Source organism: Alosa pseudoharengus, unplaced genomic scaffold (assembly GCF_046254945.1).
Source record: "Alosa pseudoharengus isolate Yale_2024_CS ecotype anadromous, Long Island Sound unplaced genomic scaffold, YU_APseudo_1.1 YU_APseudo_1.1_scf_9, whole genome shotgun sequence".
Lineage (NCBI taxonomy): Eukaryota > Metazoa > Chordata > Actinopteri > Clupeiformes > Clupeidae > Alosa > Alosa pseudoharengus.
In genome coordinates, this window is record NW_027468881.1 from 10,113,916 (window position 1) to 10,134,217 (window position 20,302).

The following is a 20,302-nucleotide window of genomic DNA, read 5'->3' on the forward strand; positions in this document are numbered from 1 at the left end:
AATAATAAAACCCGAAATCTTGCGTTGTTGACATTCGCTGCAGTTGCAGCCAGTCGGTGGACTGCCGTTGGCGTGACTGTGTTTCAACGTTGTAGATCCTCTAAATATTTTTGTTTGACGCAGCTTGTCGCAGAACAATCCAACATTCTATAAACCAACATTCTATATACAATTGCTTGAGGCGCTGCGGTTGTTGTGACATTGTTTCAACGTTGAAATTCCACCTCCGACACTGCCAACCAATGGCAACGTTGTGACAACGTGTGCTTGCTATCTGGGGTCCATCCTAAAAAAGGAAAGAAGCACAAGGATAAAACCAACCATGGATTAACACGGGAGAATTATTCTTTCTAACGAGATTTGATTACATCGCCTTTTCCACCTATGATTTGTTTTCTTACTTTTATAGAAGTAAAGGTAAGTTTGGATGTCTTAATCGTTTTTCTAAAAGCTTTTGTCTTCCTAAATTCGGAATGTTTGCATGTGCAAACGGATCATATTACCAGCTTTTCGGGGGGCATGCTGTTTTAGAGACGCTTTGAATTGTTTTAGAAAGAATCTGCGTCGCTAAACTACATAGGCTTGCTAAGATGGCTACAAGCTAACGTTAGATTTTTTTTTTTTGTTGCCGCCGCACCCGAATGTAAATAATAAATTGGTAGGCTATGCATCCACCACTTCCTGTTTTATGAGAACATTTTAGAAATACTGGAAGGGTAGGCTAATATAGGCTATATTTGTGTTATGTTGTCTGAAATGCAGACAAATAGGCTATAGGCTACGACACATGTTGTTTAAACACGGCAAAGCTGTCTTAAATGTATAGCACACTCTGGATAGAAATGGGTTGAAAGGTTTAATGTAGCCTATGTTTGCAGGCTAACGATATTGTGGGATAGGCTACTCAGTTAACGTAGGCTAAAACACATTTGTTTGGTTTTCTGAAGAAAAATGTTCCTACTTGACAAGTTCTACGGATTATCAAATGCTATCCGTTGTCCCCTATCAACCTAACCACACTTCAGTTTCATTTTAGAGAGGGAAGAAGGCTACCTTTCACCGACTTTAAAAGTAGCCTTTCGGTTTTGAAGAGGCAACATTGTTACAGTTTCATCACTTCATGCGCAAGTACTGCAAGTGTTTGCGCATCTAAGCTCGTGCAAAGTTCCAAATAATATACCAATTGTTAAGCCTTTTCAGTGTCGGTCGTTGAAGAACCTTTGTCTGAACTGTTTCCTCCTACCGAGCTGATTTTGAAGCAATATTGCGTTTAAGTGCAGGCTTGACGTCACCTTTTAAGCAATCGCTTTTCGACCGTTTGTCGAACTTTTATTTCGGATCACTTCGGCCGCTTCATGGCACCTCACTTATGGCCTTCAGCCAGCCACACTCCTATTCTGACTTGAACAAGGTTCTGTGGCAATTTATTGCGTTAAAGCCTATTGCTCTGTTACAGTATCAGTTTAGGTAACGTTGTTGGATCAAAGGCCAATTGTGTCCTCATCAGACAACATGAACTAGCGTTCTTGTGACCAGTGACGCATTTCATTCGCTAGGTAGAGCATAAACTAATAACTAGTCTACCTGGTAAAAGTTCTAGCCTGACTCAATAACCCAAGCCTGTAGTCTACCTCCATACAGTAGAGTAGACCATCATGCAGTCGCTCAAAATTCACCAGGAAAGAACCCTATAGTCTTTCTAGCCTATTGTGTTGGGAAAGACCATAGCCTAGATTACAGAATTTGAAAAGAAACATGGCCACATTCCTTTTCACACAAACAGTTAATTTTAGCCAACATTTTCCAGTTAGAGTTGCCAGTGTGTTGTCACAGACTGTTCTGTAAACCCCATGGATGCAAGCCTATGCCAGTGGCTGCAAACTAGTTCATCTAAAGGCTTCCACATGAAGTTGTTTTTGCTGTCCAATTTCCTCAAGACAGAGGCCCAAGCAGGTCCCTTGGTAATGCTGAGGAACATTGGTTGTTTTAAGCCAAGTGGTTGTGTGAATGTGCAATACTCAAATTTGAGGTTATGCCAGTTAGACCATTACTGTAGCTGTAATCCTGAATAGGCCTACTGGGTAAAAATGTGAGGTGTAATTGTGAGTATTTTATCACACTAGTTTGTGGGATGGTCCATCGGGTACCTGGAAATGACAGGGAATATCTGGAAGACAGGAAGTGGTCTAGGGCTGGTCTAGACTCCTTAAACTGACATGATTCATGCATTGTGTTGTCCATGATTCTTGGCAGAATGTTGGGAACTTAAAGGTGGAACTGTTTTTTGTTTGGTTGTTTTTCTTTTTTCTGTAGTGCTAAGACCTGTGTTCCTGAAGCTGCCTTTACGTAGTTCTTATTTATGTCCTCTCAATAGGTGGCTTTACATTGACACTTTCATTCCGAATCGGAAAAATGGCTCAATCGGAATAAAAATGATGAACACCTTGATTGGAATAAAAATGCTGATTCGGTTAGAATTTCAATTGGAAGGAAGGGGTGGTGTACTCTGAACAGCCATATCTTCTCAAGGAAAAGTAAAGCCACAACAGCTATTCCGATCAAAGATTTTAGAGTGTCTGTAAGCGCCGAATCGGAATAGAATGTGCCCATTGTAAACAGATGGCATGACTTTTTTTGGATCGACAAAAAAAACTTCATGTAAACCCACCTAATGAGGCATGGCCTATCTCCACATAATTGCAAATTAGATGTTTTAAAATCACAATCCAAACAGGCATTGTAGGCACTGGTTTGGTTTTCAGTTTTTTTCTTGAATTATGAAAGTTCTCAGTCAGCTGATGCAGCTGATATAGCCTGTGGCATCTCTCTGACCTGCCCCATTTGAGACAAGACAGCTGTTATCACATGTCTATAAAGTGACCTTTTAATGTACAGAATGGGATCAAAGACCTTCAGTTTCAAACATGCACTTTCCTTGTTATGATGAGTATCTCTATCTCTTAAGCCTAGATTAAGTCTGCCTATATGGTCACATTGCATGCATGCATTAAGGATTCACCTTTATGTCATTTTGGCCTGTGTGAGCGTAGTGCTTTTACAACATACTTCAGCTCAGCTCATTGGTGATTGTCAGAATTATTTAGAGTGGCAGTTGCCTGCCAAGTTATGTAACTCGACTAATTTGCATGCTCATTATGCAGACATTGCAGTGTATTTTGAGTCCTTTTTCTTTTTTTCTTATTATGCATGCAAGAGTTGTCTGTTCAGGACTTTGGAGGAAAGTGGTGCTTGTATGAAGTGCATGCATGTGAACAGAACAGCTTTGCTCAGCATTTTTTTTTGCCAGATGCCCCACATATTACATCTTGGGTTGGATAAACCCTATATCAAGTTCCCTTCCAACCCCACAATGTGTGGTCTGCCAGTAGAATTAGAACAGATTGGATTCAGCAGTTTGCCCTGGACAGACCCGATCAGAAAGTAGGTTACAGCCATGCCACAGCCAGGCCACTCAGTGCTGTCAGAGTTTGATGATAAAGGTTATCACTAGTGTTCAAGGCTTCAACTCACGAGTGTCTCTCTATCTCTATCTCTCTCTATCTCTCTCTCTCTCTCACACACACTCTCTCTCTCTCTCTCACACACGCTCTCTCTCACACACACTCTCTCTCTCACACACGCTCTCTCTCTCTCAGCTCTCTCTCTCACACACACACTCTCTCTCTCACACACACTCTCTCTGCGCTTCTCTCCTCTGCTTGCGTGTGCATCATCATGGAGAGACAAGGCCAGGCGTGCTCACACAGGTCACCCAGTTTTATGCCGGAGCCTCCCCGCTTTGAAAGAACTTCTGCCTTGAGAGGGAGAACGGGGAGTGTCTCAGCATGGAATCCAGCTCGGCAGGCTCTGAGATGGGAGCGCGTTTGGCGCTGAAAGCATTAAGTGAAGGCAGTACAGTGAATGGCGATGTATTTAGACCACTGAGGTTTAAATTCCACTCTGTCATTAACTCCTTTTGTTCACATGCCAGAATTATTGGAGTGTATGGACTTGACACCGAGGACCTTTGTTGGCGAGTTGTCTTACCTGTTCTGCAGTGTATGTTTTTCTCACGTTCATCTCATCAAAATCATACAGATGTCACTCATAGCAGTTGAGAAGATTATGTTGCTTATTCAGTGTTAAGATAAGAATACTTCCTTTGTACTCTGCCCCCTCCACATTTGCCTTTTTGCTGTATGTTTTTTGCAGCTCCTGGTCATTTTTCATTGTTATTTTATTTTTTTACAATTTTAGTAGTTGCCCCGTTGGACCCACATGGACCTGTTTATTGTAGATAGAAGATACACCTTGTCATGTTGTGGTCATTATTCAGTAAGGTTCATAATGTAAATTGACACACAGCAGTTAATCATTTTATCCAGTATTTGCTTATGCTCTCATCCAAAATTTTCAAAGTGATGCCATTTTAATATATGGCTTTAGTAGTCGTCAATCATTAAACCAGAAAGCTTTATTGAAATATGAAAAGTATTTTTGAATTTATGAATTGTCTATCATATGCAACAGTGAAATTGGTAGTTGAGAGCTGCTGTCATTTAGAGCTGTGGTATTGCACAGCTTGTAGCCTATTGTCTGGTGCACAGAGATAACCTGCACTCTGTCAATGTGCCTGACCGCAGGGAGTGCCTTTGTTCGAAGTAGTTTGAAGCAGCCAAGAACAACAGAAATCAAAAGCTGTCTAATATTACCGTCTAGTTAGCAATGCTGTCTTGTTTAATATTTTATTGAGAAATACCCTTGGAGAGTGTTGCAGTGAACACTAGTGTGGGTACCTGATCTGCATGGGTTACCAGATCTGCATGATACGTCATAAAATACATTCTGATTGGTTTATTAGCCGTTGCACTTCCAGAATTTAATTGGTCAGAATGTTGTTTGCTGTTCGATAATTCGCCTGAGTTTATTGTTTTCTGTTGAAGGACCCAACGTACAGAAAGGAACGCAAGTGTCTTTGAAATATTGAACTAGCTGGCAAGCCGCCAAACACTGATAGGCCTACCTACCGTTTTTGTAATATAAACAAATAAAACATTTGTTGCAGTATTAAATTGCAAACTTCTAGCCTGTCAATCCTTGAAATACAGAACTACCAGCTAGCCACCAAACATCGATGTACTGTCTTACCTATTAGGGGTTTGCACGGCGTGTCCTCAGATCTGGACATCGCCATATTGGAGATACTCGCCTCATTAGAAAGCATTAGGCACTGAAGTAAATCGCTAACATCGTCAAGGAAAATGGTTAATTATTGCTGTGTTTTAGGTTGTACCAATAGGTCAGACTGAGAAAAACATCTGGGGTAGGTATCGACTTCTAAAAGTTATTAAAAAACCAGGGAGAAGGGACAATAATGCCAGAAGTTATCAGAGGAAGGGTGGCGCTTGTGGTTGAACTTGGTACTTCGTCTCCCTCACCCAACTCGTATGGATCTGCGCTGCCAATAATCTGTAATTTCTCGAAATATCGCGCCTTTTCTTGTGGTACAAGTCCTGCCCTATATGCCTTTGCATCTTAGACGCATTTTGATGAGCTTTTCTGTTGTTTAGACACGGCTACAATCACGTAAGATATCCAAAGTGCATAATACTCCATTGTACTTCATTTACTGAGTATCGCCAATATGGCCGCGCATGCTGGGTTACCATAGTTACCGGCCAGAACGTGACGTCGGTGCAAACCCCTAATAGGAACGTCCCCTATTATCAACCATTATCGTCCATTATTTCCAACTATATCACTTAATAGCTAGCCATCAAACATTGATGTACGTATTTCCAACCTCTTACGTGTGTCACTGAATATTCATTTCAATACAAACCAAGACGGCGGATTCCTAAAGAAACACAAGCACCCACACCATAGGTGTATCTAAATTAGCTATGTACCAAAAAATACATGTTACAGTGACTCAAAGAGCTGTAAACAGTGTTGAAGGCTGTGTGTAGGCTACAAATCCGCTTGGAGCTCCAGTGGAATTTTTAATTGCGAACTTCTAGCCTGTTAATCCTTGAAATACAGAACTACTCAGCTAGCCACCAAAACATGCAGTCTTACCTACCGTTTGTAATTTATGTTGGATTTTACAATGGCATCGAACGTGATTCAGCCAATCACAATCAAGGACCAGAACTATCAGTTTTAGAAGAATCCCCATATCACTGTTACCATTATGACATAGCTTTTAGAATTTTTAATAGGAGCAGCTTCTCAGTGCACTTTTCCATCAAGATGTACCACCTTCAGTGGCAATACCCTTTAGTCTAAAGGTAGCCTAGGTGATGTTAATCAGTCTCGTCACAGTGTTTCCTCTAAGTTTATTTCAGCATGGCGGACCCCCATGGTTTAATTAATACCGCCACGGTATCAGAATCAGGACAGACGCACATTTGCTTTTTAAATAATCCTCTGACGTATCCTGCTGGCTGCCGCTCACATTGCAATTTAACAATGAGTAGCCTTAACTAGTCAGAGGTTATTATAGCCCGTCCAGTTTCAGTTCACATGTAGCCTATTTAAAGCATTAACTTTCTTCTCAGTGTTTCCTCTTCATTTATCAGTGCCATTGCTTCATAATTCGAGGAGACGCAAAATATTGTCCGGAAGCATAGTAGCTAATCCGAGGTACCTGTCTAGTTTTATTCCATAAATATATTGTTTTTATAGACGTTAGTGGCATGCGCTATCAAGAGCTTACATGTGCTATGCATGTTTGTCAACATCACAAAAACTACAATTTTCGCACAACTTGGTGGAAAGGTGTAGCCATGCAGGCCAAGGAAAACCCATTCATTTCTAAAGCTGATCGTAGCCTATAAAGTATTTCCCATGTCGTAGTCTATAGGCCTAAGCTCGCTCACAACAACGGCAAAAATGAAACTGGAGAGAGGATGTCTCCGCACCGCTGTTACATTAGATGAGCACTAAATCGCGAATCGACGCAGTAAAAAAGCAACGACTGCTGGTAGTAACGACGGTAAATTGCAAAACATTTTGTAGGCTATGCTCTCGCGGTGATTGCCTAGTTGGCCTAATGTGAATCTCGGACTATAAAGTAAATGAGATTTGCACCAAATAAAGGCAGTGTTGTGGGTTGTGTTTTTACAACGTGTTGGCACAAAACTTAATTTCTGTCATAAACGAAGTAAGCTAAGAGTTTCTCCATTGTCAACGTGAACTACCGGTATGTTCAAGCGTTCAAGTGACAATGTGGTTTAATGCATGGGTTAACGTGACGTGAATCAGACAGAAGATGGGCCTGTCTTAGTTCCTGAATCCTGTCCCTCTCAAGTCACATCCCGGGAGCTGCCGCCACTGTTAAAAAAAAATCTAGCGGAAACACTTGGTCATATGAGCCTTTCCTGTATTCCCTGACTGTGAGTGAAGGCCTCAGTGGTAGGTCTCCTTTAGGCAAGCTGTAAGGGCTTCTACATACTCGACGCATTCAGATTCTGCAGATTTTTCCGCACTGAGAACAACTAATATTTGAATGAGATTCCAAGTCCACCAAAGGAGGAGAGGAATTCAACAGAGCATGTGTGTGCTTGTGACAAGACTGCCCGTATGCACTGTAATCGGCCCTTATGGCAAGTGAGATGTTTCTTGGACGACATCACCCGCCGTTTCTGTGGGCTGCTCTCTGTGTGCTGCACATATTTAGTCTCCTCTCTTGTCCTCAAATCCATCAGGAGGCCCCCGATGGGGAGCTTCAAAGCCACCGGTGATTCAGCGGTCACACACACACCAGTGTCTGTCTAGTCAGGAAGTCCGTCTCGCAGCGGCACTCAGCGTCATGTTGTGGCTTCTCATGAGTGAATACACTTCCCTCATCACTTCCTTTCCTGTGTGTGTGTGTGTGTGTGTGTGTGTGTGTGTGTGTTTATATTGGCATGACTCCTCAATCCGGGCTGATGACTGTTACTCTTATGTGGCATCGTATATAGGGAGGTGGGGGTGTGAGTACGTCATGTTAGATTCCAAGCTAATGAATTTACCGCTGCAGGTTGTGCATTATATGTAGTCCGTCTGGCTCCGTTGGCCTGGTTAGTCATGCAGGCCGATGCAAGGCCTGTTGGCAGCACCTCTGCGGTCACGCTATATGGTCGGACCCTGATGGCACCTGTTGGGGCCTGGGTGCTCCACCCGCGCACTCAGCAGAGCAGTTAAACCAGTCAAAGCTTGTGGATGCACAGCAGGCTCTCTTCTCCGCCCGTGCAAAGGTGCCTGAGCAGGCAGGAACCTGTCAGAGCGGAGCAGGGAGGTGGAGGGTGCCTTGAGTTTACCACTGTGTGCCATTGGGCTGGGGTGAGTTCAAGCAGACGCCACTGCCTCCAAAAATTTCATGGGCAAACAGGTTGGTAGAAATGTTAACCTCAGCCTACTGCATACCTGCAAACTAGTCAGAGGTTATTCTGTACTGTCATTCGAGTAGATCTGAAGAGTTTTTTTTTTTCGGGGGGGGGGGGTGTCAACCTACCATTGTCTGGAGTGAGACTATCGTCGATTTCATGCGAGATTGATAGGCAAGTGATTGGCCTCTCTTTGTGCTATTTTTGAAGACCTACCTATCAGTTGTTTCTGAGGGCGGGCTTTATCTCTCTCACTTTCTGTTACGCATAGCCTGCCTGCTATGGCCTATGGCTATGGCCTGCAGCAGCGATATGACCAAGGAAAAAAGAAAATGTTAGCTAACAAACACTGGCCACATGCTACACTCTCTCTGACTATAAACTAATAAGGTAAAACATCATATTGTTAGGCTACTTTTCTCTTGCCCTAGGTGGGTTAAAGGAAAGACTTGCTGAGGTGAGGTTAACAAGTGTACTCGCAAATTCATGTTCCCGCAGCTGGCCGTTTTGAATTAACCTGACCCTAGCCAGATGAATTTCGCTCCGCCTAGCTCCACTCATCCATCTGGAACCGATCCATTAAAGTGTAGCTTCAGAAGGCTGGGCCTAATCAAAAAATGCTTGCATATGATTGAATAAGCCACTTGTCCGTAATCTATTTACGTGCTACTTCAACCACTCACATGGAAGCCAACCCGTGACGCTAATAACAGTGACACAGTCGATTCTACGCTATGCAGGGGGTCAAGAGCGTGCAGATTAGCTTCGGCATGTTGGCATACGCCATTTTCAAATATGGCGCTGCATGGAGCATTTGGAACCAGCTCCATGCACGAAAATCCGTGTTGGGCACGAGCTCTCATGCGCGTACATGTTGGTGGGCGGGTACCTATCCGGCGGCTACAGCCAAACTTTATTCAGTGCGTATTTCTTCAGGATCCTATGAGAAGACGTGCATATTATGGTTGTTTATCCATCATATGACAAATAAACAAATAAATTAAATTGTATTGATCTTGTTTCGTTGTTGTTTGTTCCGAATAAACATAGCCTAAACATGATTAAAGACAATAAATTACAGCGGCATAAAGACCTTGTCTCGTTACACCATGGGTCTCCAACACGTTGCTCTCAACCTATTGCCGCCCCCTTTGGAGCTTGCCAGAGGCTGATCGAAGCACTAGGCTACTACATATAAACACAATTATTGTCGCGAGGCATTCCAGCCTACGAATTTAATAAAAAGTAAACCATGCATAATTTAAAAAAAAAGCTCAATTTAGGTTACTTCGCTATGCAATAAGGTTTCCATTAGATCACAGCGCACGTTCAATGAATGAAGGAAAGGCCTTGTCTCGCAATAAACAACTGGAAATTCCAACACTTTTTCCACTACACGAAACTTTACAGTGATCATCAAATACCCTCTAGATTTAAATGCCCATCAGTCTCAACATTTAACTATATAATAAAAGTCAAAAAGTAAATTAAATCCCATACCAAAACCGAAAATCGTCTGCGTTTGATAGCCTGGTATGCCGCTCCAAACAAAACGCATGTCTCACAATAATGTACAATGTAAGAAATAAAGGTCTGCCTCGAATAAGTCTACCTCAAATAAATACCTGTGCTTTGCAGCCTAAGTAAATAGCAGACCCTGGACATAATTTAGGATTTACGGAAAGTATGCAATCATACGATGTTGGACGCCTGGCGATGCTCTGGCCGTCTACTGTGCCTCTGACACCGCTGCCTCATTTGTATGGTAACTCCACAGGTGAGCGCGAAGATTGGATGTCGTGGATGCGTAAGTAAACTGTTTTTCGCTGAGTCCGCAGACAACATTCTCTTTAACCGTTACTTTACCATCTGCGGTGTAAAAACTCAAAGTAAAGACACCACATTTTAGATGAGTTGGGGACGTAATTTTCCGCTCAGGCTGACGTTCTGTGCGTTATCTTCAATACTATCTTCAATATTATTTTCAGAACAGGGTGGCTATTGAGGGCTCTGGCTCCAGTCATTATTGTGGCTACTGGCTATTATTGGCTTGATTTGGTCATGGGCCACCGCTAAAATACGTTTAGAGCACCCGCTGAGATGGCAAACAATAAAATAAAAAACAAACTAATCATAGACTGTAAAAATGCGCTACACTTGGCACTAAAAACCGAATAGTTTATTTATAGTTCGACTACGGATATTTCACGTCATGTTCGAATGCATATTTGCAGCAGGACAGCAGGCAGACCCACTGATCTATAATAGATCAGTGAGGCAGACCGCTCTTAGTTAGAGCCGCTGTGTTATCCAATGAAATTAAGTTGCGCTTCAGGCCGACTCCACTCGGACTCCATGCGCGTTCCCGATCAACTTTTTCTTCTTCTTGTTATGAGGCAAGGACTTTATGTGCATTATCGCCACCCTCTTACTGGAGGACGACTCTCTTTTTACAGAATATCCAATAAAAATCGACGTTGGTCCATGCGTCATTTCCAGCTTTGTAACTTGGCGCATGGTCAGAGCCGACTGGCGCTGGATCCGAACCCCAGTGTTCAAGATGGCGTTGACTATGAATTGGCCGGATTTACTAGCCTAGCCTCCGCCATTCATTTGTATGGAGGGCGGGACTTAGTCACTCTCTCCAGTTATATATAATACCTCCATGACGCTATGTCACATCTATGAAACTCCCGCCCTGCGTCCTGATTGGCTGAACCATAAAGTCGGTTGCAGAAATCACTCTCAATGGAAGAGGTCCCAGATGGATGTGAGTGAAGCTAGGCGGAGCTAAGCGGAACGAAATTCATCTGGCTAGGGTCAGGTTAGTTTTGAATTGCTTTGCGAAAGAAAACGACTGCACTGAGTGCGATTGTGAATTTAGCTCGGCTTAATAGGTTTAATATTGTCATTATAATTATGTAGAATCTTACACCCATCCAAATATGAATGGTCTACTTAAATACGACCAGAGATATTAAGAAAAAGGTGCAAAATTCAAGCATCGCGATTTTTTATTTATTTTTTAAACAGCAACTGTTTGTTTAAGTTTGCTTCGTGAAATTTGAACGTGTGGACTTCAATCACATGTCATTCATATCTTCAGTCCCTCTGTTTCAAGTTAACATGATGAAAATAACAGTTGTAACACCCTTCTCTATGGCAAAATGAACTGATTGTTATCGCGCGAACACTTCTGATTGCGAGTTATATGATTTTTGTGCCGCGATCACACCCAATTAAATGTATGTATAAACAATATGGCTATAGGCCAATATTATGTTCTCTACTCTTAGCAGACCTTATAAAGTATTCTATAAAGAAAATACCTATAGGCTAGAGATAAAATGCATTGATAATGTTATTGCTATAGCATAGGCCTATGTTTATGCAGACTGGATGTAATGATCTTTTAGCGTAGCCTAGGCCTAGATTACCCAAGAAACGCCGATGGTGTAGCACAGATTCTAGAACGCTAGGGGGGGGGGGGGGACATGATTAACGTGGGCAGTAGTTAAAGGAGGATACGCTTTTATAGAGTTAAGCATTCTTCCTTGAGAAAAATTTAACTCCGAGTCCGGGTAAATAGACGGACACAGAGAGGTCAACGGGTAATGACGAGCTGATTTTGGGCTGAGCTCAACGTTGCGCTCCGCCCCACATTGAGCCCAGCCCCGATCTGCAAGCTGCAGCCAGGGGTAGGCCTACTTGGACACGAGAGGAGCAGAAAGACACCAACATAACATGAGGGATATGAACACAAAAAAATATCAAATAATAATGGATTGAAAAGAGGTACTAATAAACCAGACATGCTAGAACAGAGACCAGAAAATGGATATCCACAGTCCCTTTCTATCAACACCAGTGTTTTTTATAGATAAGGATTAGGCTTTAAAACAGATTGTCAACATTTATGTTTTTTGGTCTGTTTTTGGCTGCATACATGAAGGCCAAGGTGGGCAATGTGTTTTCCCTGGTTTGAGGTACAGTAATACTGACTTTCTTCAAGGATGGCAGGTCTGAAAATATCTTCATCATTAAGTTATTCAATTAGGCTAAACATGGCCTTAACTCAAAACAGCTGGTAGGCCTACTGTTAGGACTATGTCATTTTAATATGTGTCAAATGCAGCCATATTTAAATTCTGCTTACTGCACGTTTATTATAATATAATATGGTAATATTCAATATTCATTATTGCAGGTCTAACTATGTGCATGTAATGGAAATGTCGGTTATTCCCGATATCCCTTCATTTACGTGTTAAAATGTAAAATCTTTTTCAAATCTTCTGGGGGGGGGGGGGGGGTTGGGGGGCGTCTTTCGGAAATATGTCACCTTTTCCAGCCCTTCTGAGTTTGCAGGTATGTTACTGACTGCTCTTAGAATACTGTCTGCTTTTGCATTCCAATATTGGACATAATATGAAGGACTTTATGATCATGTGGACAAGTTATTGGAAAGCTTTAACATGTTATCTTTATATTTCTTATATGAAGCACTCATTTAAGGAGCTGTTTCACAGAAATATTGAGCATGTGGTCAAATTGATCCTTCCAGTTTGACTCTGTAATCAACACACTTTCAGCTGCCAACTTACTGTGACTAGTGTTTATTCTGGGAGGCAGGCAGTGAATGGTTTTGAAAGCTGAAGTGAATGGTGGTTTGAGTCCATATTTATAGAAGAACCGCCTTGGAGTTCAGGCAGTGCAACATGTTGAGCAACATTAGTCACGTCAGAGTGTGTATGGATGATATTGAAATTATGTATTTTTTAACCAGTGAAAGTAGCCAGTATATCCAATTGTCTCTACTGAATAGAGCATCTGTGTGACAGTTTTGCTCACAATGTGTTGTGCAGGCATTTTCAATCTCCTTACTGGCCTAGGCAAGCCGGCATATGAAACATGTGCCTGCCAGATGTCTCCATATCCTTGTTGAAAATATCCCACATGATGTGTCCTCTTTGTTGTCGTCAGTCATGTTCATGACAAGACCTGTCTTCACACTTTCCACAGTTGCCCAGCTTGGTCTCCTTCCTTGTCCCATCAAGCTCTTGTCCACCCCATCTCCTGCTGGCTTCGTCATCTCACTCGCTTCCGCCTGTACTGAGGTGGGGGTGGGTGAGGATGAGGAGTTTCACCGGGTCAGATGAACCTCCAGGTTGGGCTTTTAAACAGAGCAGGGGCTCAGACCAAAGTCCAATTGTGCGTGTGCATATTAAATGTGGACTAGATGGGGGGGGGGGGCCCACACAAAGGGCACCAGTGTTCCCTCTACCTGTAGCCCCACCCCCCACAAGCCCTGCAAATCCACATGACCCCCCCCCCCCCCCACACACACACACACACACACACACACACACACACCCTCACATTTCAATCAGGACGCACATACACACACCACAGCACACACTTCCTCATTACCTACAGCCCACCAGCACAGCAGCAGACCAGAGAGAGAACCCCCACCAGCTGAAAGACTCCGCCCTCAGGCAAAGAAAGTAAAACCATATGACTTAAACACACACCCAGGTAGTGCGGCGTCATTGCCCTGTAAGCGTCTAGGTCATTCACCCACTTCCATCTGGTCACATTTCACGTTTACTCTGCGGATGCCCTTTGTTTACAGAGGGCGTATGCACATGATTATGGCTATGAATAAAGCTCGCAAACAAACTAATTACACAACTAATCATGTTTGAGCCAATATGAACTGAGTTTGAGGTTGTGTAATCTATGAGGGTGAGGGAGACTGAGTTAGCTTGTGGTGTTCGCCTGAGGCCCGGGAAGGAAAGGGGAACGGTTAAAGGGCTTGTGCGCAAGAGTGTGCAAATGAACATGTTTCCCACTTTTCTAAAGACTGGACAGGCATTGAGAAAGATATTGTTTACATCCCCAAACTGCCCACCCTCTGCTTGCTTTCCTGGGCCGCCTCTGTTTGGCCCATCGCTGGAGAGGCATGACCCATTTCCAATGGTTGTTTACTTGTGTCAGGGGGAAAAAGAGCCAAGACACTTCTCAATGAACTCTTGTCTACAATTCAATTACAGATTGGCCCCTCCAGCGGCCCATTCTGTTTGGGCTGTTTGTGTTGCAGCATTCCTGGCACGTCTGCCCTCCGTGACCGACCATGCAGGAGACCACCGTTTCTTCGCTGTTGTTTATTTCATTTTTTTAATTAAAAAAACTAACTTTTTATGTAAATGGTAATGCCAACAGCATCACCTTTCACGATCATTACCCTTGATTGGTTATTGATCGCGCTCTGACCAAGGTAACATTCAAGAATCAGTTGACATTCTGCAAGGCATTACCTTTGTAAATGGCTGACATTGCATAGGCAGTGGGATGCGGTAAATGGTGGAAAAGTGTTGTAATTTTTCAGAGGAAAGAAAGCGGCGTGTGTTGCGTCAGTGCACTCGCTCCTCGCCTCCGTCTCAGGGCCTCGTCTGGGAGCCCGGCTCAAATACTGTCACTTGTGGTTTCCTTGAATACAACGTGGCTGCATAGATTTCTTTATATATTTATTTTTTTAAGCCAGACATTTTCTTATTGCTTTTCCTGCTATCTGCAGACTAGACAAGCTTATAAAAGGAAATGGCTCTTTTTTCCTCCCTATGAGATTTCCTTTTCTATTTTTTTTTTTGATCCAATCTGAAATTTCAACCTGTTTTCCTTTGCTCCTCTGTGGAAACTCTCCCTGAGATGAAGCTCTTAAGACCTGATATTGTTTATCATTACTGTGAAAGCAGTTTTTAAGAAGTGAATATTTCCATGTGGGGGCTGGCAAACTGTCTGCCTTTTTTCTGTACAGTAATCAGCACTTGTAGACTTTGAGAGGTGCACAGACGCACCACTGACAGTTACAAAACCACACACACAACTTATGCAACTGCAGGATGACTCACTTGCATGTATAGTCTGTGTTGTGTAGTGCTTTGTTTTGGTGCCCTGCGTGTGCGTGTGTGTGTGTGTGTGTGTGTGTGTGTGGGGGGGGGGGGGGGGGGTAGGGGTAGGCTTTTACAGCAAATTTAGTGACTGATAGTGGATAGGTTTGACAGGTGTAATGATTAGCTAACACAGACCTGTGTCTCTGCTCTTTTATGTCCCTTCTAATCTCCCAAGGTGGGCTTGACGTGCATCTGTCCTGACTTGGTCTCCCAGCAAGTTGTGACACCTGGCCCTCTTGATTGGCTGACAGTAGCACGAAGCATTGGACCTCGGCAGACATTTTTTCACCCCCCCCCCCCCTTTTCTACCCCCTCCTCTGTTCCCTCTCTGTTTCTCTCTCCCTGTATCACCAGCCCTGACGGAGGAGGGGGGTGGGCCTGGGTGTTCAGGAGGATAAAACAGCCCAGCATGGGGCAGAAGGTTCCGGGAGGCATCAAAGCGGTGGACATGCGTGACCCGGCGCTGCGGCCCCTCAAGCTGGAGCTGCAGGCGCAGGACTACGCCAAGCCCTCGCGGCTGGACATGCTCTTGGACATGCCGGGGGCAGGAGCGGACATTCAGGTGCAGCACTCATGGAACAATGATGACCGCTCGCTCAACATCTTCGTCAAGGAGGACAACAAGCTCGTCTTCCACCGTCACCCGGTGGCGCAGAGCACAGACGCCATCCGCGGGCGGGTGGGCTACACGCGCGGCCTACACGTCTGGGAAATCCACTGGGCCATGCGGCAGCGGGGCACGCACGCTGTGGTCGGCGTGGCCACTGGCGAGGCGCCGCTTCACTCGGTGGGCTACACGGCGCTGGTGGGCAACAACCAGGAGTCCTGGGGCTGGGACCTGGGTCGGAACAAACTCTACCATGACGGGAAGAACCAGCCCAGCAAGACCTACCCAGCCTTCCTGGAGTCCGACGAAACCTTTCTAGTGCCGGACTCGTTTCTGGTGGTGCTGGACATGGACGAGGGCACGCTGAGTTTTATGGTGGACGGACAGTATCTGGGGGTGGCTTTCCGGGGACTGAAGGGCAGGAAGCTGTACCCTGTAGTTAGTGCGGTGTGGGGACACTGTGAAATAAGGATGCGGTACATCAATGGGCTTGATCGTGAGTATTTGCTTTCTCCTCAGAACTCTTGTGTGTCTGTGTATTGATTACTTAATTTAAGATGAGACATTGCATAATGTGGCACGTGGAGTTAACAATGAGATATTTCATCAACCAGCACTTATGTAAATACTCTTTTCTGGAGTTTTACGTCAGAGAGGGTTAAAGCGGTAATCAAGGATCTTTGTTTACGTCTAATACTTCCATGAGTAAGATGTAGGCATACATAATGAAACAAGGAAAACTAGTAATGCAGATCATTAGAGCATGTTGTGTGTCTACTAAAATGAACAATGTGTTGAACCTAAAAGAGACCTTTGTGTGTCAGTGTTTTCTCAAGGGAGGGGCAAGAACAGAACTCCAAAGTATATGTGGTGTAGAGTCACCCATAGACTTATGGGTGTTTACACGGAGAGGCTCAGTTGAGTCGTGAGTAGATCCTCAGCAGCCTTGAGTTGATCACCTCTGTCATGGAACACAGTGTCCCTTCCCTTCTCGCTGGAGCTCAGCACTGACTTTTGGAGCAGGACGTCAGCGGTGCACTGGCTCCTGTTTCTCCACCATGAATTATGTAAACTAGGTTAGCGCTCCTGATAAGGGCCACACTGTGTATGTGTCTGTGACATCATTCCTCCATCTCCGCCAGTGGCTCCAGGAAGGCAATCATTAATCCGGACACTTTACCCTTTTCCACTGGAACACCCCGGTGGCTGTTCCACATTACGCCCAGGCTCCATGAATGTGTCCCGTGGAACCGACAGTCGTAGCTGTGCTCCACCGCAAATCAGTCAAGATGGGCTTACCATGTGATCCATCTACACCTGAAGCCATGGCCTGTATCAGTCCATGTATGCACACGTGTGTGTGTGTGTGTGTGTGTGTGTGTGTGTGTGTGTGTGATAATTCTACAGCAGCCAGGCCTCAGTCCCTTAACATAACGCTCCAAGCTGTGCAGGTATGTCTGCGTTTTCCCCAGCTTTGGCGCCGTAAACTTCTAAGGGCCTGCGAATGTATCAAATATCCCTCTAAAGTCCCTCAGAGTTGAGGTGATGGAAAACAGCTTGGTCAAGTCGTGATGACCTCAGCAGTCTGGTGTCTGGGTAATGAACGCTGCCCCGTGTGCCCAGTGACTCAGGGGACCCAGCTGCTCGTGATCACTCACTCACTCGTCCCTGCCGACCGCTCCGATGCAGCAGGGGCAGCAGGTTTCAAAGCATGTGTCCATTAGCATGCCCTCTAGTAAAGTGGGCCCTAATGAAATCCATCCATCCTCCTTTTAGGGACGCTTTTCTTTTTTGCCCATGGGTGCCGGTGGTTGTATGGCCTTAAGAGCCATGCTGTTAATGTCCGTGTTGTGGTGGGAACCTTTTCATTTCTCTTACTATTGTTTCTTTTTTTTATTCATCGTGACCGACGGTCAGACCACAGGAAGATATTGCTAATGGAGCTTTAACGCCAAGCCCCTCATCACAGGATACAGGTGCAGCACTTGTTTTTTTTCGTTTTTTTTTCAGTGGGAACTGGAGCGCTGTGTCTCTCTCCTCTGGTTTAGCACGAGAGGCCGTGTCTGCGGCAAGCCAGCGCATTAGTCAACCCACATGACATCAAGGCCTTTTGGGCTGCGAGTGGTGTCTGTCTCATGTCAGTCTGTCTGCTGCACACTTCCTCCCATTGAACACCCCCTGTTTGTCGGCTCCCAGATGGCTCAGCCTCGCCACATTGTTCATTTCTTTGTTTTGTGTGCGTGTGTGTGCGCGCGTGTTAAGTTTGGAGTGGGGGGCTGGGGCTTGTCAGACGACGGCTTCCTGAGGCAATGTGTGAGCATCTGAATGGGGGTTAGAGAGGTTGTTTGGGTGGATCGAAACAAACTCAGCAGGCGATGCCGCAAGTGGTTAACTGAAGTTCACTTTCTCACAAGCTGGAGCCATTTTGCTGGTTGACCTTAGTCCAGCCCTAGTTTGCCTTGTTTTGTTGCTGTAGTCCTATGTGATTCATCCACGTGTGTGTGTGTGTCTGTCTAATAGCCTTCTCTGTGTGTGCTTCTCTACAGCGGAGCCACTGCCTCTGATGGACCTATGCCGGCGCTCGGTGCGCGTCGCGCTTGGACGGGAACGTCTGAGTGAGATTCACGGACTGCCTTTGCCAGCCTCTCTCAAGAACTACCTGCTCTACCAATGATGCTGGGAGTGCCTTCACCTCACCTGGCATACAGCTCTCTCTCTTTCTTTCTTTCTCTTTCTTTCTTTCTTTCTTTCTTTCTTTCTTTCTTTCTCTCTCTCTCTCTCTCTCTCTCTCTCTCTCTCTCTCTCTCTCTCTCTCTCTCTCTCTCTCTCTCTCTCTCTCTCTCTCTCTCTCTCTCTCTCAAGGATTTTATTTCTTTGACTCTGGATTTGGTACAATACTCCGGTTTTTATTTTGTTTTTAAACAAAGTCTGACCCAGGACTTTTCTCGTCCAATGTTTCTGACGTGTTTACAGTCACATACTGATGATCATGTACTGGAATCTTTTTTTTTTTTTTTTTTTTTTTTGTAGTAGTATCAAACAAAAGCTTATGGAACACTGTACAGGCACTGGTCCAAGACATCTGCAAAAACAAAATGGCCTCTTCTCGAGTCTCACACCTGTCAGTGTGTTGAAAGTGCAATGAGCTTTGGTGGAGTCCCATCCATGGCTGCCATGGCCTCCTCATCCTCCACCCTTCATCCTCCTTGCTTCATCCATTTTGTTTTTCCTTTTTTTAAAAGCCGTTCCAGTTGTGCAGAATGGATATGATGTCATGGTCATGTGATGTGCCCGTCTGGTACTATCTGACATGCTTGTGTGGCTGATCATTGGTATTTCTATCTGCTGGCACTATGTCTTGCCTTTAGTTAGTTATGAGTTATTTGTAAAGCAGTATGATGCCTATGAGGCATGCTAGTCTCTTTTGGTCACTACATGCCAAACTGCTGGCTAAAAATGGTTCATTTGGACTGGGACACAATTTTAAGCCCATAAGATGCCATTTTCAAAAGTGGTACTTTCATTTTTAATACCCCACATAGACATGATGCACATACACACACCTCTTGTCATTGTATATGCATTAAATGTGCTACCGTAGGGTAAAGAGTACATCATGCTTATTCTTAGATGTATGAGAACAGTGGGTGGGGAACTGTTTGTAGATGTGGAGGGGAGCGCTGGGGAGCTGTAACAATCTCCCAGCAGTTTACTCGTCCACCACGGGGCCAAGCTAGCCCTGCCTCTCTGGACTATGAGGTAGCTCCAGGGTGGACATTTCCTCCCAACACGAACCACAGGAAGCCTCTGATCAGGTTGTTCCCCTTTGACTGCCCCCCCCCCCCCCCAAAACCCTGGGACTGCTACCCCCTCCTCCCTTTCTCCCCTCCCCACTCCCTTCTCACCCCTGGCTACACTCCCCATACCCTAGTGTTCAGGTTCCCACTGCAACATAAGTGCCTGTAAGTGTAACACCAGAGCATTACTGGGAGGGGGGTAGTTTTTAAGGAAACCATTTTGAAAAAAAAGTGCTTTTCAAAAGAATGATTGAAGGATTACGTCACTGTGAAAATTTGTAGCATCCTGTCGCTCCTGGATGTAAGTTGTACAGCTTTCATCCATGCCCAGAATCACCCCACCCCACCCCACCCCATCTTATCTTTTTAATGTGTCATGAAAAATTAATGTACAATCACTTGATCAATGGTTTTTAATCATTTAGCCCATCTTGGATGTCTAAAGACAGTGTGTGTTTTTTTTTTTTTTTTCTATTTGTTTTCATATGTTGGCAAAAAGTGTATTGATACGTCCAGGGTCTACGATAGGCCAAGGCCAGGACTATAAGTAGGCAATCCTGTCACCAAATGCTA

General features: G+C 44.5%; 1 protein-coding gene across 1 annotated transcript; it reads left to right on the forward strand.

Moving 5' to 3' along the window:
- Positions 1-285: 285 nt before the first annotated feature.
- On the forward strand, positions 286-19,780 carry spsb1 (splA/ryanodine receptor domain and SOCS box containing 1). Its single transcript, XM_076276260.1, has 3 exons — positions 286-417; positions 15,501-16,428; positions 18,479-19,780. The coding sequence occupies exons 1-3, from the start codon at positions 385-387 to the stop codon at positions 18,604-18,606; spliced, it is 1,089 nt and encodes a 362-aa protein (XP_076132375.1). The 5' UTR covers positions 286-384; the 3' UTR covers positions 18,607-19,780.
- Positions 19,781-20,302: the final 522 nt, after the last annotated feature.

Bases quoted from the DNA above. Each gene is read 5' to 3' on its own strand.
- spsb1 (XM_076276260.1), top strand. From the start codon at position 385: ATGATTTGTTTTCTTACTTTTATAGAAGTAAAG. The intron at 418-15,500 runs GTAAGTTTGGAT...TAATCTCCCAAG, and splicing joins TTACTTTTATAGAAGTAAAG to GTGGGCTTGACGTGCATCTG. The intron at 16,429-18,478 runs GTGAGTATTTGC...GCTTCTCTACAG, and splicing joins GTACATCAATGGGCTTGATC to CGGAGCCACTGCCTCTGATG.